Here is a 20,094-nt window from a genome sequence, read left to right on the forward strand (position 1 = left end):
TGCTTTTCTTTTCACATTATATTTTAACCTTTTAAAAATTTGTCTATTTCACAGTATTGTGTTTTTTAAGTTGAAGTGTAGTTCATATACAATATTGTATGTTATAGGCATACAATATAGTGATTGACACTTTTTAAAGGTTATACTCCATTTATAGTTATTATAAAATACTGGCTATATTCCCCATGTTGTACAATACAGCCCTGTGGCTTATTTTATACCTGATAGTTTGTACCTCTTAATCCTCCACCTCACCCCTCCCCCTTCCTTCTCCCTACTGGTAATCACGAGTTCCTTCTTTATATCTCTGTCTGTTTCTTTTCATTATATTCACTAGTTTGTTATATTTTTTAGATTCCACATGTGTGTGATATCTTAGAGTATTTGTCTTTCCCTGAGTGACTTATTGCATTTACTATAATGTCCTCCAAGTCCATCCATGCTGTACACCAGAACATTTTAAGTCAACTGTACTTCAATTAAAAAGCAAGCAACCAACCAACCAACCCATTTAAAATACAGGAAAAAGAACTAAACAGACATTTTTCCAAAAGAGGAAATGCAGATGGCCAACAGGAACATGGAAAGTTGCTCAACATCACTAATACCAAGGAAGTGCAAATGAGATATCACCTCACACCTGTCAGAATGGACATTGTCAAAAAGAACACAAATAACAAATGTTGGCAAGGATGTGGAGAAAAGGGAACCCTTGTACACTATTGGTGGGAATGTAAATTGGTGCAGCCACTATGGAAGACAATATGGAGGTTTCTCAAAAACCTGGAAATAGAACCACCATTTGGCCCAGCAGTTCCACTGCTGGGTATATATCCAAGAAAAACAAAGACATTAATTCAGAAATATACATATACCCTGCTATTAACAGCAGTGTTACTTATAATTGCCAAGGTATGGAAGCATCCTAAGGGAACATCAATAGATGAATGGATAAAGAAGATGTAGCATATGTATATGATGGAATGCAACTCACCCATAAAAAAGGATATTTTGCCATTTGCAGCCCTTCACTTTTTTTTTTTTCACTTCAAAAACCAGAATTTTATAACTGGCATAAACATTCCCATTACCTCAAAAATAGCAAAATAACCTAGAAATAACGTTAACCAAGGAAGTTAGCTATACTCTGAAAACTAAAACATTGATGAAGGAAATTGAAGATGATACAAAGAAATGGAAAGATATCTTATGCTCTTGGATTGGAAGAATCAACGTTATCGAAATGGCCATACTACTCAAAGCAATGTACAGATCCAATGCAACCCCTGTCAAAATACTCAACATTTTTCACAGAAGTAGAACAATTTCAAAATTTATATGGATCCATAAAAGACCCCAAATTGCCAAAGCAGTCTTTTCTAGGTTTTTTTTCCTTTTTCTTTTTCTTCTTTTTGTTCTGTTTTCTTATGATTTGATGACTAGAGAAATTCCTTTAACATTTGTTGTAAAGCTGATTTGGTGCTGAAACCTTCGCTTTTGTTTATCTGTGGAGCTTTTGATTTCTCCCTCAAATCTGAACAAGAGCCTTGCTGGTTAAGAGTATTCTTGGTTGTAGGTTTTCCTCTTTCATCGCTTTAAATATTTCATGCCACTCCCTTCTGGCCTGAAAAATCTGGCTGATAACCTTACGGGAGTTCCCTTGTATGTTATTTGTTGCTTTTCTCTTGATTTTAACATTTTCTTATCCTTAATTTTTGTCAATTTGATGATTATGTGCCTTGGTGTGTGTCTCTTTAGGTTGATCCAGCACTGTAAGTTTAAAGTGTGCAGCATAATGATTTGACTTACATACATCATGAAATGGTTACCACATTAAGTTTAGTTCAAACATCCATCATCTCGTAGATAGAAAATTAAAGAAATAGAAAAAATTCTTTTTCTTGTGATGAGAACTCTTAGGATGTATTCTCTTTCTCTGTATATGAAAGATGTAACAACTTGCATATATAACATACAGTGGTGGTCATTATATTTATCACCTTGTGCATTACACCTCTATTTCTCATTTGTCTTACAACTGAAAGTTTGTGCCTTTGACCACCTTCATCCAGTCCCCCCTCCCCCAACCTCTCCTTCCCCTGCCACTGGTAACCACAAATCTTACCTCTTTTTCTATGAGTTTGTTTTTGAAGTATAACTGACCTACAACACTATGTTAGTTGCTGTTACACAACAAAATTATTTGGTACTTCTGTACATTTCAGAATGATCACCACAATAAGTCTAAAATATGTCACCATACAAAGATACTGCATATTTATTTACTATATTCCCCACACTGTATGCATCAATCTGTATATATGTGATTATTTTAAGCTGCTGATCTCTTTTAAGTTCAAATGGATTTTAACAACCCTGTATTTTTAATCCCTGTATCCCACATTAAACTGTTTTTGACATCGTATTTTACATATTTTTGTTTTGTGTGTCCCTTATTAACTGCTTGTTGTGGATATAGATGATTTTACTAATTCTGTCTTTAAACTTTCCCTACTAGCTTTATACATGGCTGATTTATTTATTACCTTTCTGTATGTTTGTCTTTACCAAATAAGATTTTTACCAAAAAGATTTTTCTTTTTATAATTTTAATGTTTCTAGTTGTGGCCTTTTCTTTTTCACTCAGAGAAGTCTCTTTTAACATTTCTTGTAAAGCTGGCTTGGTGGTGCTGAACTCTTGGATTTTGCTTGTCTGTAAAATTTTTGATCTCTCCATCAAATCTTAGTGGAAGCCTTGCCAGGTAGAGCATACTTGGTTGTAGGCTTTTCCCTTTCATCACTTTAAATATTGTGTCACTCCCTTCTGGTCTGTAGAATGTATGCTGAAAAATTAGCTAATAGCCTTATGGGAGTTCTGTTGTATGTAACTTGCTGCTTTTAATAGTGTCTTTATCTTTAATTTTTGCCATTTTAATTACCATGTGTCTTGGTGTGGTCTTTAGGTTGATCCTGTTTGTGATGTCTGTAATTCCTGGACCCGGAGGTCTGTTTCCTTTCCCCAGTTAAGGAGATTTTCAACTATTATGTCTTCAAATACGTTCTCTCTGCACCTTTCTCTTTCTGGGACCCCTATAATTCACATGTAGTACGCCTGATGTTGTCCTGAAGGTCTCTTAGACTTTCCTCATTTCTTATTCTTTTTCTGCTTCTGCTTCAGTGATTTCCACTGCTCTGTCTTTCATAATGCTGATCCATTCCTGTGCATTATTCAATCTACTGTTGATCCCTTCTAAGTGTATTTTTCATTTCATTTATTGTATTCTTCATCTCTGGTTCTTCTTTATATTTGCTTATTGTGCATATTATATATGCACAAAAGTTTAACTTTCTGTTAAACACAAGTTTTTAATTGTAATGGAGTCCAACATAACTTTTTCTTGCATGGATGGTGACTATAGTGTTGTGTATACAAACTCATCATGAAAATGAAGGACCTTATTTTTAGGTCTACGAGCTATTTGGAGTTACTTTTTTTAGTGTAGTAATATGTACATAACATAAGATTTACCATCTTAGCCATTTTTAAGTGTATAGTTTGGTGGCATTCAAGTACATTAAAATTGTTTTGCAGACATTACCATTGTTTATCTCCAGAACTTTGTATTATTAAATTATTTTCATTAACAAAACTCAGTATCCACTAAATTGTCTAACTCCCCATTTCCCCCTCCTCCCAGTCCCTGGCAACCACCATCTACTCTCTGTCTCTATGAATTTGATAACTCTAGGTGCCTTGTATAAAGAGAATCTTACAGCATCTGTCTTTATATGATGGGCTTATTTCAATTAGCATGTCTTCAAGGTTTATCCATGTTGTAACATGTCAGAATTTCTTTTTTTATTGCTGGATAGTATTCCATTGCATGCATATACCATATTTTGTTCATAGATGCATCTACCAGTGGACACTTGGGTGGCTTCTATCCTTTGGCTGTTGTCAGTAATGCTATGAACATGGATATCTCTTTGAGACCCTGCATTCAGTTCTTTTGGATATATACCCAAAAGTTGATAGAATTGCTGGATCATTAGGTAATTTTTTTTTTTTTTTAAGGAACCCCATAGTGTTTTTCACAGTGGCTATAGCATATTACGTTTCCACCAACAGTGCACCACGGTTTCAGTTTATATCCTGTCAGCATTTGTCATTTCTGGCTTTTATATTTGTTTTTTAGTCATAGCCATCCTAATGAGCACAAGGTAATATCTCATTTTGCTTTTGATTTGCATTTCCTTAATGGTTAGTGATGTTGAGTGTCTTTTCTTGTATTTGTTTGTTTTTTGCCTGTTTTTTAATCAGTTTTTTGTACCTGTGAGGACTTTTTTATGCATTCTGGATTTTAATCTCTTATCAGATACAGGATTTTCAGTGTTTTCTGCTATGGGTTGTCTTTTCACTCCATTGAATGTCCTTTGATACACAAAAGCTTTCATTTTGATCAAGTCTGATTTATCTATTTTTTTCATTTTTTGCTGCTTCTTTTGGTGTTACATCTAAGAAATCATTGCCAAGTCCGATGTCATGAAGCTTTCTCTCTTGTTGTCTTCTAAGGCTTTCAGAGTTTTAGCTCTTATGTTCAGGGCTTTGATCCATTTTGAGTTAATTTTTTGTCCGTGATGTAAGGTAAAAAGGTCGTCTTCATTCTTTTGCATGTGAATATCCAACTTTCCCAGCACCGTTTGTGGAAGGCTGCCCTTTATCTATTGAATGGTCTTAGCACCCTTGTTACAAATCATTTGACCAGTATGAAAATATTTATTTCTGGATTCTGGTATACCCCTTTGTTCTATGTGTCTGTCTTTTTTGTTTGTTTGTTTCAATATGAATTTATTTATTTTGAATATTTTAATTGAAGTATAGTCAGTTTACATTGTTGTGTCAATTTCTGGTGTACAGCACAGTTTAGTCATAAGAAACATACATATATTTACTTTCATAGTCTTTTTCACCATAAGTTACTACAGGGTATCGATTATAGTTCCCTGTGCTGCACAGTTAAAATTATTGTTTATCTATTATATATATATTAGTATCTTCAAATTTTGGACTCCCAATTTATCCCTTCCCATTTGCTTCCCCCTCTGGTAACCATAAGTTTGTTTTCTATGTCTGTGAGTCTGTTTCTGTTTTGTAAATAAGTTCATTTTTTTTTTGATTCCATATGACATTTTTCTTTCTCTTTCTGGCTTACTTCACTTAGAATGACATTCTCCAGGAATATCCATATTGCTGCAAATGGCATTATATTATTATTTTTTATGGCTGAGTAGTATTCCATTATATAAATATACCACAACTTCATTATCCAGTCATCTGTCAATGGACATTTAGGTTGCTTTCATGTCTTGGCTATTGTAAATAGTACTGCTGTGAACATTGGGGTGCATGTGTCTTTTTGGATTAAGGTTCCTTCTGGATATATGCCCTGAAGTGGGATGCTGGATCATATGATAAGTCTATTTTTAGTCTTTCGAGGAATCTCCATACTGTTTTCAATAATGGCTGCACCAAACTACATTCCCATCGGCATTGTAGGAGGGTTCCCTTTTCTCCACACTGTCTGCAGCATTTATCATTTGTGGACTTTCGAATGATGGCCATTTTAACTACTGTAAGGTGATACCTCATTGTAGATTTGATTAGCATTTCTCTGATAATCAGCGATACTGAGCATTTTTTATGTGCCTATTGGCCATTGGCCATTTGTGTGCCTATTGGCCATTTGTATGTTTTCATTGGAGGATTGCTTCTTTAGTTCTTCTGTCCATTTTTGGACATTTTGTTGTTGTTGTTGTTAAGTTGTATGAGCTGTTTATATATTCTGGAAATTAAGCCTTTGTCAGTCTCATCTTTTGTAAATATTTTCTCCTGTTCCATAGGCTGTCATTTTATTTGCTTATGGTTTCCTTTGCTGTGCAAAAGCTTGTAAGTTTAATTAGATCCCACATGCTTATTTTTGCTTTTATTTCTTTTGCTTGGGTAGATTGTCATAGGAGAACATTGCTGAGATTTATATTGGATAATGTTTTCCTAAGTTTTCTTCTAAGAGCTTTATAGTGTCTTGTCCTATGTTTAATTCTTTAAGCCATTTGAGTTTATTTTTGAGTGTGGTGTGAGGGAGTATTCTAACTTCATTGGTTTACGTGCAGCTGTCCAGTTTTCCCAACACCATTTGCTGAAGAGGCTGTGTTTACCCCACTGTATGTTCTTGCCTCCTTTGTCAAAGATTAATAGACCAAAAGTTTGTGGGTTTATTTCAGGGCTCTCTCTTCTATTCCATTGATCCGTATGTCTGTTTTTGTACCAGTACCATGCTGTTTTGATTACTGTAGCTCTATAATATTGTCTGAAGTCTGGGTGGGTTATTCGTCCAGCTTCATGCTTTTTCTTCAGTAATGCTTTGGCAATTCTGTTTCTTTTGTGGTTCCATATAAATTGTAGGATTTGTTCTAATTCTGTGAAAGCTGTCCTGGGTAATAGGGACTGAATTAAATCTGTAGATTGCTTTGAAAAATATGGCCAATTTAACAATATTAATTCTTCCAATCCAAGACCTTGGGCTGTCTTTCCATTTGTTTGTCGTCCTTAATTTCCTTAGTGTTTTGTAGTTTTATGCATATAAGACTTTCACTTCCTTGATCAGATTTATTCCTAAGTATTTTACTTGGGGGGATGCAATTTTAAAAGGGATTGTTTCTTGACTTTCCTTTTCTGATATCTCATTGTTAGTGTAAAGAAATGCCACTGATTTCTGTATGTTAATCTTGTATCCTGCTACCTGGCCGAATTCTTGTATTAGCTCTAGTAGTTTTTGTGTTGAATCTTTAGGGTAGTCTATATATAGTATCATGTCATCTGCATATAGTGACAGTTTTACCTCTTCTCTTCCAATTTGGATCCCTTTTATTTCTATTTCTTGTCTAGTTGCTATGGCTAGGACTACCAATACTATATTGAATAGAAGTGGTGAGAGTGGGCATCTTTGTTTTGTTCCAGATTTTAGTAGAAAGGCTTTCAGCTTTTCACCATTGAGTATTATGCTGGCTATAAGTTTCTGTTTGTCTTCATACCAGTACCACACTGTTCTGATTAGCATTGTAGTATGTTTTGAAATCAGGTAGTATGAGAACTGCAGTTTTATTCTTTTCTTCCCAAGATTGTTTTGGCTATTCAAGATTCCTTGAGATTCCATATAACATCATGACATCTGCAAACATAATTTTACTGCCTCCTTTGCAGTTTGGGTGACTTTTATGTTTTTCTTCCCTAGTTACTCTGGCTAGAGCTTCCAGTAGTGTGTTGAATAGAAACTGTGACAGCAGGTACTGTTTTCTTGTTCTTGATTTTAGAGGAAAAGTGTTTTCAGCCTTTGACTATTGTGTGATGTTAGGTGTGGATTTTTCATAAGTGGCTTTTATCATATTGAGATAATTTCCTCCTATGCTAGTTTTTTGGATTTTTATTTTTATCATTAAAGGGTGTTAATTTTGTCAAATGCTTTTTCTGCATCCGTTGAGATGTAGCATGTGGGGTTTTTTCCTCCCCTTTATTTTAATGTGGTATATTGCACTGACTGATTTTTATATGTGAACTGTTCTTACATTCCAGGAATAAATCTCACTTAGTCATGGTGTATATTTTAATATGCTGGTGAATTTGGTTTGTTAGTATTTTGTTAAGGGTTTTTGCTTCAGCAGCGTAGGTGAAATTAGCCTCTAGTTGTGTTTTCTTGTAGTGTCTTTGGCTTTATACAGATTACACTGTCTTCATAGAATGTGTTCATAAAATGTGTTCATTTGTGAGAAGAGTTTGAGAGAGATTAGTGTTCTTTAAATATTTGATAATTTAACAGTGAAGCCATCAGGTTCAGGTTCAGGGCTTCTCTTTATCAGAAGGTTTTTGATCACCGATTCAATCTCCTTACTAGTTCTAGGTCTATTTGTATGTTCTAGTTTTTCACGATTCTGTCATAGTACATTGTGTGTTTCTAGGAGTTTGTCCCTTTGATCTACTTTATCTAGTTTGTTGGCTTACGCTGCCCACAGTACTCTCTTAAAACTCTTCCTTCATTTCTGATTTTAGCAATTTGTCTTCCCTCTATTTTTCTTGGTTAGTTTTGCTAAAGATTCATCAATTTTTTGCTATTTTCATAAATACCAACTTTTGATTTTGTTGATTTTCTGTGTTGCTTTTTCTATATTGCATTTATTTCTGCTCTAATCTATTATTTTTTTCCTTTTTCTTGTTTGTGATTTGTTCGCTCTTTTCTGGTTTCTAACTGAAAAGTTGTTGATTTCAGATCTTCCTTGTTAATCAGGCATTTACAGCTATAAGTTTCCCTGTAAGCACTGCTTTAGCTGTATTCAACATTTTTTGATATGTTCCATTTTCATTTTTTTCATCTGAAAGTTCTGTGACTTTTCTTTGTGATTCCTTTTTTGACCCATGGCTTCTTGAGAGTATGTGGATTAATATCACATGTTTATTAATTTTCCAAATTTCCTTAATGTTACTGATTTCTCATTTCATTACATTGTGGTCAAGAACATAGTTTGTGTGATTTTAATTCTTTTAAATTTATTCAGACCTATTTCATGGTCTTTCCATGTGCACTTCAGAAGAATGTGTGTTCTGCTGTAGTTGGATGGAGTGCTTAATAGTCATCTAGTTAGTGTTAACTGAAATCTGCTTCCTTGCTGATCTTTTGTCTAATTGTTCTGTTATTCCAAGTGGGTATTGAAGTCTCCGGCTATTGTTGAATTGCCTATTTGTGTCTTTTATTTTTAAAAGGTTACAAATGCCAGTGGGTGAGGGAGAATGAATGATTTAATGGTGCATAATATAAATATCTTTGATATTGATTATAAAGAGGTCCTATAAACCAATATGAAAGATTACAGTCTTCAGTAAAAAAATGTGCAAGGATGAACAGACAATTCACAGAAAAAGAACTATAAATTCCTGATAACCATAGGAAAGAAGCACAACTTGTAAGCAGGGAAATGCAAAACAAAATAAGATAACCACTTAAAAATCTAATTAGGAAATGTTTAAAACTTATGTGCAATCTTAGGATATGGGGAAACAGGTGTTCTCAAACACTGTTAATGAGACAAGTTCTTTTTAAAGTTTTTGGTAGCTTTTTAAGGTTTTGGGGTATTTTTATTTATATTTTATTATGAATATGCCCCTATACTCATCCTACTCCAACAGTTGAAAAACACAAAATCAATATTACTTCACCTGCATTTTCTATAAGTGGTCCTTAAGTGTCAGCTGAATTGAATCCAAGCTTTTATTTTGGCAAGGTAATTTATAAGTGGTATTATTTCTTGTATCACATTGTGTAGAAAATAATCTTCACCTTTCTTTGTGATACCATGAATGAGCAGGTTCCAGGTGTTAGTCTGATTATTTACCCACTGTTTGAGAGCAATTGCTTTGCAGTGTGGAGTGGGTAACTCAGAATTTCCACCCAAATAATTCAGAAGTTATTAGTAAATGCATGTAAGCTCTTTACTTTTTTAAATTTATTTTTGCCACCACTTCTGCTTTTATTTTTATGCTGTAGATTTTAAAACAGATTACAGATGTCTTCTCATTTCAAAATTAAATATGTTAGTATGTGGCTATGGTTTAAGGACTTCAAAAATAAAATCCTTCTACACTGGACTTTGACACAACATTATAAAATGATTATAAATCAATAAAAAATGTTAAAAAATCTTATTTCAGTTCATTATTACAATGAATATAAGTCTTTAGGATCATCTAATATCTATTACATTTTCAAATTTCCATGATTGACTCAAAAGTTTGTTTTGTATTTTTCTAGCTTGAGTTAAAACCCGAAGTCCACCTATTGCCTTGGTTAATACTTTTTAAGTTTCCTTTAATCTTTATACTAATGTAGTATGTAGTTCTCCTTTTTTTCCCCCCGTTTGCCCAATACCATTTCTTTGAGGAAACTGGGTCATTTGTTTCAAAATTTTTTCTACATTCTGGGTTTTGCTGTTTAAAAGACCAGAGAAAAGACATTACTCCCAGAAGAGCTCCTTCCATCTCACATGTGTTTTGTTGATTTCTTGTTATAGTGGGTTGGGGGAAGGGTCATTTGGGACAAATCACTGAACAAAAACAAAAATCCTTTTCTTTCATCGCATTTACATTCCCATTCCAAGAGAGGTAGACAGTAAACAAAAATGAATCATAAAGTTTGTTAGACATCTGGAAAACAATAGAGGATAACAAGGGAATAGGGAGATGTAGGACCTTGATGGATGTGTAAGATGTGTGGCTGCCAGTGGGAGGCTGGAAGGCTGGAGCAGAGGAGTAACATCTGATTTACTTCTAAATGGATTGCTCTGTCTGCACTGCAGGGGGTGAAGGAGCAATGGTGGAAAGCTACTCTGTAATTCAGGGCAAGAGATAGTGGAGGCTTAGATGGGGGAGAGCCAGGGAGCAGGAGAGGAGTCAAGGACAATGGTGAGGTTTCTGACTCCAGTGGCTGGAACAACTGATACAGAATGTCTTGTCACTGCCAGAGGCTGATTAGTTGCTACCATTTCCATTCACAATTCTATTGGTAAAGGACTCGTGAAACCTGATGCTTTTTGAAGGTTGTGTTATATTAAAAGTCTTCTGATTTTTTTTTGTTGTTGTTTGATGCTTAAGTTGTTTTTCTTAATTTTGTAAAATGCTTCCTGTTTTGCAAATTTCTTATTTAATGGCATTTAAAACTACTTATTAGACATTGCAAACCTTTAGAAATTTACAGATTGGTGAATTTTAAAATTTTTATTAGGGGAAGGTAATTGTTTGTTTATTTACATCTAATAGAGGTACTAGGGATTGAACCTAGGACCCTGCTAGGCATGCACTCTACCACTGAGCTATATCCTGCCCCCCCCCGTTTGGATTTTTAATAACAATTGTTCCTGGCTCTTTTTGAAAATTTTTAAAACTTAAAAATTGAAAGAATAGTAAAATGAATAGTCATTCCCATCATCTAAATTCAACAACTGACAAATTAGTGAAATTTTGTGACATATGCTTTAGAAGGTGTATGTGTACCCTTTTTTTAACCAAACCTTTTAACAGTAAGTTGCAGAAACAATGCTGTATGATTATCTGATATAGTGAGATATATTCAAAATTTTTCCTACTGTCCCCTTTTCATCCAGGAGCCAGTCCAGGATCCCCCGTTAGGTTGTCATGATTCTTGTCTTCTTTAGTCTGTACAAGTCTCCTACCTTTACTTTAGTCTTTTATGACATTGATACTTTTAAGGAGACAAGGCCAGTTGTCTTGTAGAATGTCCCACAATCTGGATTTGTCTGATCATTTCCTCATTATTAGATTCTAATTAAGCCACACAGATGTGCTTTTTACCTTTTGAAGACTTAAAATCCCTGGAATTTTACAAAGTCTTTTGTAAGTATCAGTTTCAGTTATGACAAAATGCTAGTAAAGCACTTGATCTTATAATAACCATTGTCAGAGAGCCAGAGAACATTAAATTGCACGGACCTTTAGATTTTATCTCCAGAAGTCACAGACTGCAGGAAACTAGCAGAATTAGCACAGTCTTAAAACAAAACAGAAACAGACAGCTAGAATTTGAAACCTTTAGGAATGACATGTGATTTCAGACTTGACCTAGTCCTTTTTGTTCTTCCCCTGCCCTCTGCCATTGTAAATTATCCATGCTGCCTTGAGTCTTTTGAGCATGTGATTCCCTGCCTACCTCTCTGATGAAGCTAGGGAAACTTCAGGCTTAGAGAGGCCAAATTGCTAAGGAACACATACTTAACAAGAGACAGAATATTCAGATCCTGGAACCCCAGTCTCTTGAAGAACCAATTAATTTTCTACCAGAGCTCCAGTGACTTGCATTAATGGAACAAATAGAAAGTCTGTGATCTTGGCACCTTCTGTGATTAAGGAAGATGAAGAAATTAGGGACACCACCGAATGAAGTTCTATCTTAAATATAACACCTTTCTTCCTTTTTTTAGCTACAAGGCTTTGGCCGACCAAGTGTATACCATGCTGCTATTGTCATCTTCCTTGAATTCTTTGCGTGGGGCCTATTGACAACTCCAATGTTAAATGTAAGTATTGCTGAACTCTAGGTCCTTGTTTATGAGATCAGAGACATTTGTACGCATATGTCCCCAGGGCTATATGTCTAGGTATATGTTTGAGAGTAGTTCTAGACAGTGACGTCAGACTGTTTACCACTGAGTTGTTTCCACTGTGTAGACTGTGAACCACCTGAAACAAAACACCTGAGCTGCCTATTAAATATTCCTGGGTGGCAGGGCCACTGCCATTGAACCAAAATGTTGGGAGTGCTATGAATGATCTACAGTATGTATATTTAGGAAAATTGTTAAGATGCCCTAGAGGAAATTATTGCAAAACTTTGTTGAAGTTTGTAACTTACTTTAGATAGATGTGATGGCCTTTGACTTAAGAGTATAGTAAATAGGAGATTGGTAAGTACCTTGTAACAATGACAGTGATGAATGTAAGAATGTTCCAATTTCCATTTTTGATAGCTGACCTACAGCCATGTCTTTGCAGAGAGTGTTGAATTTCTTAGCAAGAATTTGGATGTTTGATGTATGGTGTTGTTAGAGGGAAGGGAAATGCTGAAGAAAAGATAGTGGTGCAGATTTTAGGTGCCTAGTAACTACTTAACACTTAGTTTTAATAAAGATATTTTTTAATTGGCCTTCCATTTCAGTTGTCTTAAATTGTTCTTTAAAAATGACTGGTGATTAACTGTTCCCAATCACCATTTTGCCTTACCAGAGGATCTCTTTGTTTACAGATAATCTTTGTTCCCAAATTAGGTTTAGAAAATAGAGAACGTTGGAGGGTGGCTTTCAGCCTTACATATAACTTTGCTGTACACTTGGATGGAGCAGTCAGGTTAAAAAATTTGCCTCTGTTTTTAATCCTCTCTTTTATTCTTTCTCATTGCATTGCCTTTTTCTTCATAGTGCTTAGTACGGAAGGTAACTGGTTATTAGTTAATGGGGATGAGTGGTCCCCATTTTAAGTTTCATGAGATCCTGCCTGTCTTTGTTCATCACTGTGTCCCTAGTGCTTGTGGCACGGCTGACACTCAGCATGTATTTTCTTTGAACAGATGTTTGCATTGCAGGTATACACATATATGTCCTTGAGTGATTGCTTCTCCAAGACGTATTTTTAGTATAAAGACACACCAGGCCACTCATTTTAACAAACTGCTTTAAATTTTGGCCTTGGTTCTCTGATTTTCTTGCCCACAGTTTCTTTAGGTTGCAAAGTTAACAGTTTCTAAACAGTATTTTTCCGAGGCAGTTAGTTACTTCTAATCTGTTGTAATGGTTCAGCAGGTTTCTCAATATAGAACAACCCTGTAATGATTATTTGGTAAGAATTCAAATTGAAATGAAGAATACCTCAGTGTTTCTGATACGGTGTCAGAAATTCTAAAACCTCCCTCCAGACAGTTAAAAATCCTTGGGGCTTTTTGACCCTTGACCCTTTTAAATCTAATTCATTAGTTATTTAATGTGCCCCAGGACCTGATGCACCTTCTTCCTTCTTACTGCCCCAAGCAGATAATTTTCTTAAGGTTTCTGTGTCCCTGTTAGACCCTGGAATGCAGTTTTGCTGCTTGCAGAGATTTGGTTAAAATGAGCATTTCTATGAGGAGTATAGAGTTGCTAGCCCACTGTACGGTGTCATAGAGGAAGTGTTGCTCAATTTGTAGGTATGTTCTCTTTTCTAAGCTCTTGGTGTTGCTAAATTAAGCTACATGTCCTTTACTTTCCTATCTCCCCAGCCTTTACACCACAGTTTGCTAACTCTGTTTCTTTTTTGATGTCAGGAAACTGGTTCACTTCTCCTTTTGAAAAGATTTTCTCTGACATACACCCTCCACTTGCTGCCTTTTCTGGTTAGATAGAGAAGTGATACTGTTAGGTTGTTTGATAAGGAAGGGACACAAAAAGAGTTTATTTCATTACAGCTGGAGTTTGTCATTTTTTTAAAGAAAATTTTAAAGGGGGAAGGTAATTATGTTTACTTATTTATTTGGTGTGTTTTTTTGGAGGAGATACTGGGGATTGAGTCCAGGACCTCCCAGCGTGCTAAGCATGTGCTCCTCCACCACTTGAGCCATCCCCTCTCCCCTTCGTCTGGAGTTTGTTATCCTCTTCCTTTATGCTGGGGTTTACTATAACCCAGTTCTAGTTCTTGGAATCTTGATTCTTCACCCACCGTGCTGTAACTATAAGGATGATGGTACATGTGTATGTTCTTTTTTTTTCCTCCCCACTTGCTGTAGCTAATGGATATCACCCTGTGCTGTTTCTTCCATCAAGGAAAGAAAAATAGTCTTGAGATCAGAATTGATAGATATAGAACAGTATATTCATATTCACATTTTGTCCAGTCTGACTACCTCTGCATCCTAGCATTTATTAGGACCCTCTCTTTGAAGTACTGTAGAACAGTATACTTCTTAGTTATTTTTTCTGTGAAATCTGTTGCCTGTCTCATGTGGCCACGTTCTAGATTACAATTTAGTTTGCTAATTAAGCATCAGAAAGGTGTCCACTCTTAATACACTGAAGCAAAGCTGCGAAGTTGACCTCTCACGATGGCTTTAACCTTCTTGGAGCAGTAGTAGTTCACACATAAAAATGACCTCTTTCTCATCTTACAGCCCTGCCTCTAGTCCTGTCCAGAGGGCCTGATCTCATTTTATTGTAAATAAAGTGCTCTGATTAAACTTATTTAAAACTCATCAGGTATATTTAAATAGAGCATTTATTTCAGTGAAGATGTATTTAATATTAGTTCCTGTGAAGAATTTCATTTTTGCGTTTTGCAGATTTTCTTTTGCAAGCTGACCTTCTTGGACCCCTGCTACAGATTCTAAGGGCTTAACCCTATCTTCTCTCTATATAGTATCTAATAATCCAGCGAATGCTCTTTAAACACTTTCCTGCCGCGTTTGGTTTTCCTATCCCTTCTTACTTACTTACAAAATATGTTTTCATTCGACAAACATACGCTATCTTGTCAGCCCCCTGTTTGCTCCATAGTCCAGCCCTTCTGCTTTCTTTGCTTTAATCAGTGTTTCTTCTTGGGAGCTGAGGTGGGTGGGATGGATAGGGCTGTTTGTCAGGCATTTTTGGCATAATACTCAGACACTTTGAGGCATGATTTGCTCTCCACATGAAAGGAAGTTAAATTCTAACATTGTCCCATTGAAACTGTCTTGCTGTCAGGATTCACAAGATGTTCCAGGCTTATCTTGTATTTTAACAGTTTCCTATTGGTGTATTGACCAGAGTACCCAGAACCTACCCTCTTGTGTACCTTATAATTACTCAAATAAGTAGCATTCACTAAAGGATCTATAACATACGACGGTAGTGTGTTAAATCTGCTTCTTCTTGCACAGCTGACTGTTAGAATATAATGAGCATTAACTAATGTCATTTATTTCTGTCTTACTGTGTGTTGTATGTTGTAGTCTGTAGCATACTTTAATACCTAAAAACTTGGGAATGCTTGAAAAAAAATACTGATTTCCAGTTTACCTAATTAATACAATTATAAGAAGACTTGACGTAGAAATATAAATGAACCATTGGTGGGTTTCTTTGTCTCAAAATTTGGCATATAAAATATTTGATGTGCATTCTGGGCTTTTGATAGATTTTTCCGCACTTTTAATATATCATTATATTGCTTTCTGGCGTCCATTGTATCTGATGGGAAGTCAGCTATTAATAAGTATTGTTCTCCTTACGTAAGGGGTCTGTAGACTATGGTCCAGAGGCCTGATCTGGCCCACTGCCTGTTTTTATGTGGTCCGTACACTAAGAATGCTTTTTACATTTTACATAGTTGGAAAATATCAAAAGAAGTTATTTGATGACACATGAAAATTACATGTAATACAAATGTTAAGTATCCATAGCAAAATATTGTTGGACCCTAACGATGCCCATTGATGTTGCAACTTTTGGTCTACAATGGCACAGTTGAGTGGTTGCAACACAGACCATCTTCCCTAAAATATTTACTGTGTACTGTGTGTTCCTTATTTGTAGAATAATTTTGTCAGTCCCTTCTATGAGTGGTAATTCCTTTTTTTGTTGTTGTTGTTGCTGTAAATATTTTCTATCTTTCAGCGACTCGACTATGCTATAATGTGTCTAGGTGTGCATCTTTTTTTGTGTTAATGTTACTTGATGTTTGTTTAGCTTCTGGGGTCTGTAGATTAATATTTGTATCAAATCTGGGTATTTTTTGGCCATTAGTTTTTCAAATATTTTTGTTGCCCCTTTGCTTCTTTCCTTTGGGAATGCCATTACACTTGATAGTTTCACAGCTTTCCGAAAATTACTGTCAGACTTCTGACTTTTGCTATAACAGAAGATCAGCAAACTCTGCCCTAATAAAGCTGGACAAAACAGGCAAAAATAACCATTTCAGTGCTCTGTAAGTTCAACCATAGACACACAACAGCGGAGCATTTATTTACTAAGCTACTAAACTTCCGACAAGAACAGTGAGTTTGCAGTTCTGAGCTCTAGCCTTTTGCCATAGTTATAACTGTCAGTGTAACAGTTTCTGAGTCCTGTGACTCAGGACTTTTAGCAGATCACTGAAATCCATTCTGTTGGTGATGGACATTGGGGTTTCCTGTGCTTGCCTATTACAAGTATTGCTTTAGTGATATTTCCTATATGTCTGTGAATAATGTATACATTTTTTCTTGTTTCTTGTAATATATATGTAGGAGTGAAATGGCAGGGTTTTGTTCAGTTTGGGTATATACTGCCAAAAGTTTTCCAGAGTGGTTGAATCAGTTTACCCTCCAACAAGCCAGTCTCCACAACTTTATCAATTGGTATTTCATTTTAGTCATAAGTACAGTGTGGCCTTAATTTGCATCTTCCTAATGATCAGTGAAGTTGAACACACCTTTATGTATATATATTTTTTACTTTTTAATGTTTCAGTTACATTAAGTAGAATTGTTACAATTTGCACATATACAATATAATGCATGTAAATACATATACACAATATACTGCATATATTTTTTTAATTTACAGATATGTAGTTTATTATTTCTAAGAACATTTAGAGTTTCAGCTTTTTAAACTTACAGTTATGAAAGGAATAAAGCCAACCACAAAATCAGGATTAATTCAGAAAGTTACATACACTCTGCTATTAATAGCAACATTCTTATAATTGCCAAGATATGGAAGCATTGTTAAGTGCACATCAATCGATGAATGAATAAAGAAGATACAGCATATATATGTAATGGAATACAACTCACCCATAAGAAAGAAGGATATTTTGCCATTTGTAGCCCTTCACTTTTTTTTCCTCTTTTCACTTCAAAAACAAGGATTTTATAACTGGCATAAATATTTCCATTGCATCAAAAAGAACAAAATACCTAGAAATAAATTTAACCAAAGAGGTTGCCTGTACTCTGGAAACTGTAAAACATTGATGAAGGAAATTGAAGATGATACAAAGAAATGGAAAGATACCTTATGCTCTTGGATTGGCAGAATCAACATTATCAAAATGACCATACTACCCAAAGCAATCTACAGATCCATTGCAACCCCTGTCAAAAATACTAACGACCTTTTTCACAGAACTAGAATGATTTCAGAATTTCTGTGGACCCATAAAAGACCCCAAATTGCCAGAGGAATCTTTTGTAGGTCTTTTTTTTCTTCTCTTTCTTCTTTTTGTTCTCTTTTCTTATAGTTCAATGACTAGAGAAGGTCTTTTAACATTTCTTGTAAAGCTGGGTTGGTTGTGCTGAATTCTTTAAGCTTTTGTTTATCTATGAAGCTTTTGATTTCTCCATCAAATCTGATTGAGAGCCTTGTTGGATAGAGTGTTCTTGGTTGTAAGTTTTTCCCTTCCATCACTTTAAATATATCATGCCACTCCCTTCTGGCTTGTAGAGCTTCTGCTGAAAAATCAGCTAATAACCTTATGGGAGTTCCCTTATATGTTATTTGTTGCTTTTCTCTTGATTGTAATAGTTTCTCCTTATCTTTAATTTTTGTCAGTTTGATGACTATGTGCCTTGGTGTGTTCCTCCTTGGTTTGATCCTGTGTGGAACTCTTTGCACTTCCTGGACTTGGGTGACTGTTTCCTTTGCCAGGTTAGGGAAGTTTTTAGTTATTATCTCTCCAAAATTTTTCTCAGGTCCTTTCTCTCTCTCTTCTCTTTCTGGGACCCTTATAAGGCAAATATTAGTGTGCCTTTTGTTGTCCCAGAGTGCTCTTAAACTATCCTCATTTCTTTTCATTCTTTTTTTCTTTTTTCTGTTCTGTAGTAGTGATGTCCAGTAATCTGTCTTTTAGCTTACTGATTTATTGTTCTGCCTCGTTTAGTCTCTTCTTAGTTCCTTCTAGTTTGTTATTCATTTCAGTGATTTTATTCATCTCTGTTTGGTATCCTATATATTGTCCAATTCTTTGCTAAAAACTTTGCTCTGTGCATCTATACTCATCTTGAGTTCTCTGAACATCTTCGCCATCATTACTTTAAACTCTTTCTCAGATAAATTGCCTATCTCCTCATCACTTATTTCTTCTGGAATTTTATCTTGGGCCTTGGCCTGGAAGATACTCCTCTGTCGCCTCATATTGTCTTATCTTTCTGTTTGTATTTTTCGGCAGGTTAGCTATGTTTCTCGACCTTCGAGAGGTGAGGTGGCCCCCTGTGGGAGAGGTCCCATGCGTCCCAGCAGTACACTGCTCTCTTTGTCACCCAAGGGCCAGGGTCCAGCTGGACCCAGTGTAGAGTCAGGCTTGTGTTTGTGGACTCCTTCCACAGACTTTGGGATTGTTGTTTTCTTATTTCTGGTATGTGTCTCCTGGTGATGAGGGTAGACTAGAGGCTTATGCAGGTTTCCTGGCAGGAAGAGTTGGTGCCTGCCCACTGCTGGGTGAAGCTTTGTCCTTGACCTCTGGTGGGTAGGGCCATGTCTAGAGGCACTTGTGGCTTAGGAAGTCTCCTGTTGGGTGAGGCTCGGTCTTGGTGCTGATGATCCAATCAAGATGTCAACCTCCAGGAAAGCTCATGTAGATGAACACTCCTGGAATGTCAGCCACCAGCTTTAATGTCCCCTGGGTGAGCTGCGGCTGTCACCTACCTCCCCAGGAGACCCTCCGAAGCCAGCAGGGAGGTTTGGCCCAGGTTCCTACGAAATGACTGCCTCTTTCCTTGAACCTGGTGCATGTGAGAATCCGTAGGCTTCCTGAGAGAATGAAGTCTTTCCCCTAGTCCCATGGGGCTCCTGAAACTAAGCCCCTCTGGCCTTCAAAACCAGATATCCTGGGGTCTCCTGCTCCTCCCAGTGCAAGAACCGCGGGTTGGGGAGCCTGACCTTGGGCTTAGAAGTCTCACTCCTGTGAGGGCCTCTGCAACTTAATTATCCTTCAGCTTGTGGGTCACCCACCCGGGAGGTATGGGGCTCTATTATATGACGAGCATGCCCATCCTACCATTCCACTGTGGTTCCCTCTTTATGTTTCCAGTTGAAGATATTTTTTGCTAGGTTCCATGTTTTTTTTGATGATTGTTTAGCAGTCACTTGTTTCATTGTAGTCGCAACACCTTTATGTATATTTGTCTGCCATGTGAATATCTTTGTGTAAGATGCTCTGGTGTTTCATCTATTTTAAATAATTAAATTGTCTGTCCTTTTCTTATTAGTTGTAGGAGTTCTTTATATATTCCAGATACTAGTTCTTTTTTAACTCATATGGATGAGTTTTAATGATATCTTTTCCCCCTCCTTGGATTGCCTTTCATGCTTCATGATGCCTTTCGATGAACAGAAGTTCATAATCTTTATGTAGTTCAATTTACTGATTTTTTTTGTTATATTTAGTTGCTTTCTTAAAATCTTATTTACAAAACTTTCTTCGTCCACAAGGCTTTATTGGTCTATTTTTCACACATAGATCTACCATCCATCTAGAAAAAAATCATTGTATTTTAT

At 35.9% G+C, this 20,094-nt stretch overlaps 1 protein-coding gene across 6 annotated transcripts in view; it reads left to right on the plus strand.

Moving 5' to 3' along the window:
• The window catches only part of MFSD14B (major facilitator superfamily domain containing 14B), a 138,596-nt gene that overhangs the window by 79,852 nt on the left and 38,650 nt on the right, over window positions 1-20,094 (plus strand). For 5 of the 6 annotated variants that reach the window (XM_072959060.1, XM_072959062.1, XM_072959059.1 and 2 more), the window contains one exon: window positions 12,040-12,135. The exons of the other annotated variant lie outside the window; for it this stretch is intronic. In XM_072959060.1, the coding sequence (XP_072815161.1) occupies window positions 12,040-12,135 (96 nt within the window). The remainder of the gene's footprint in view (window positions 1-12,039; window positions 12,136-20,094) is intronic. 6 annotated transcript variants of the gene reach the window in all.

The sequence above is a fragment of the Vicugna pacos genome, chromosome 4, assembly GCF_048564905.1.
Source record: "Vicugna pacos chromosome 4, VicPac4, whole genome shotgun sequence".
In the NCBI taxonomy this organism is placed as follows: Eukaryota; Metazoa; Chordata; class Mammalia; order Artiodactyla; family Camelidae; genus Vicugna; species Vicugna pacos.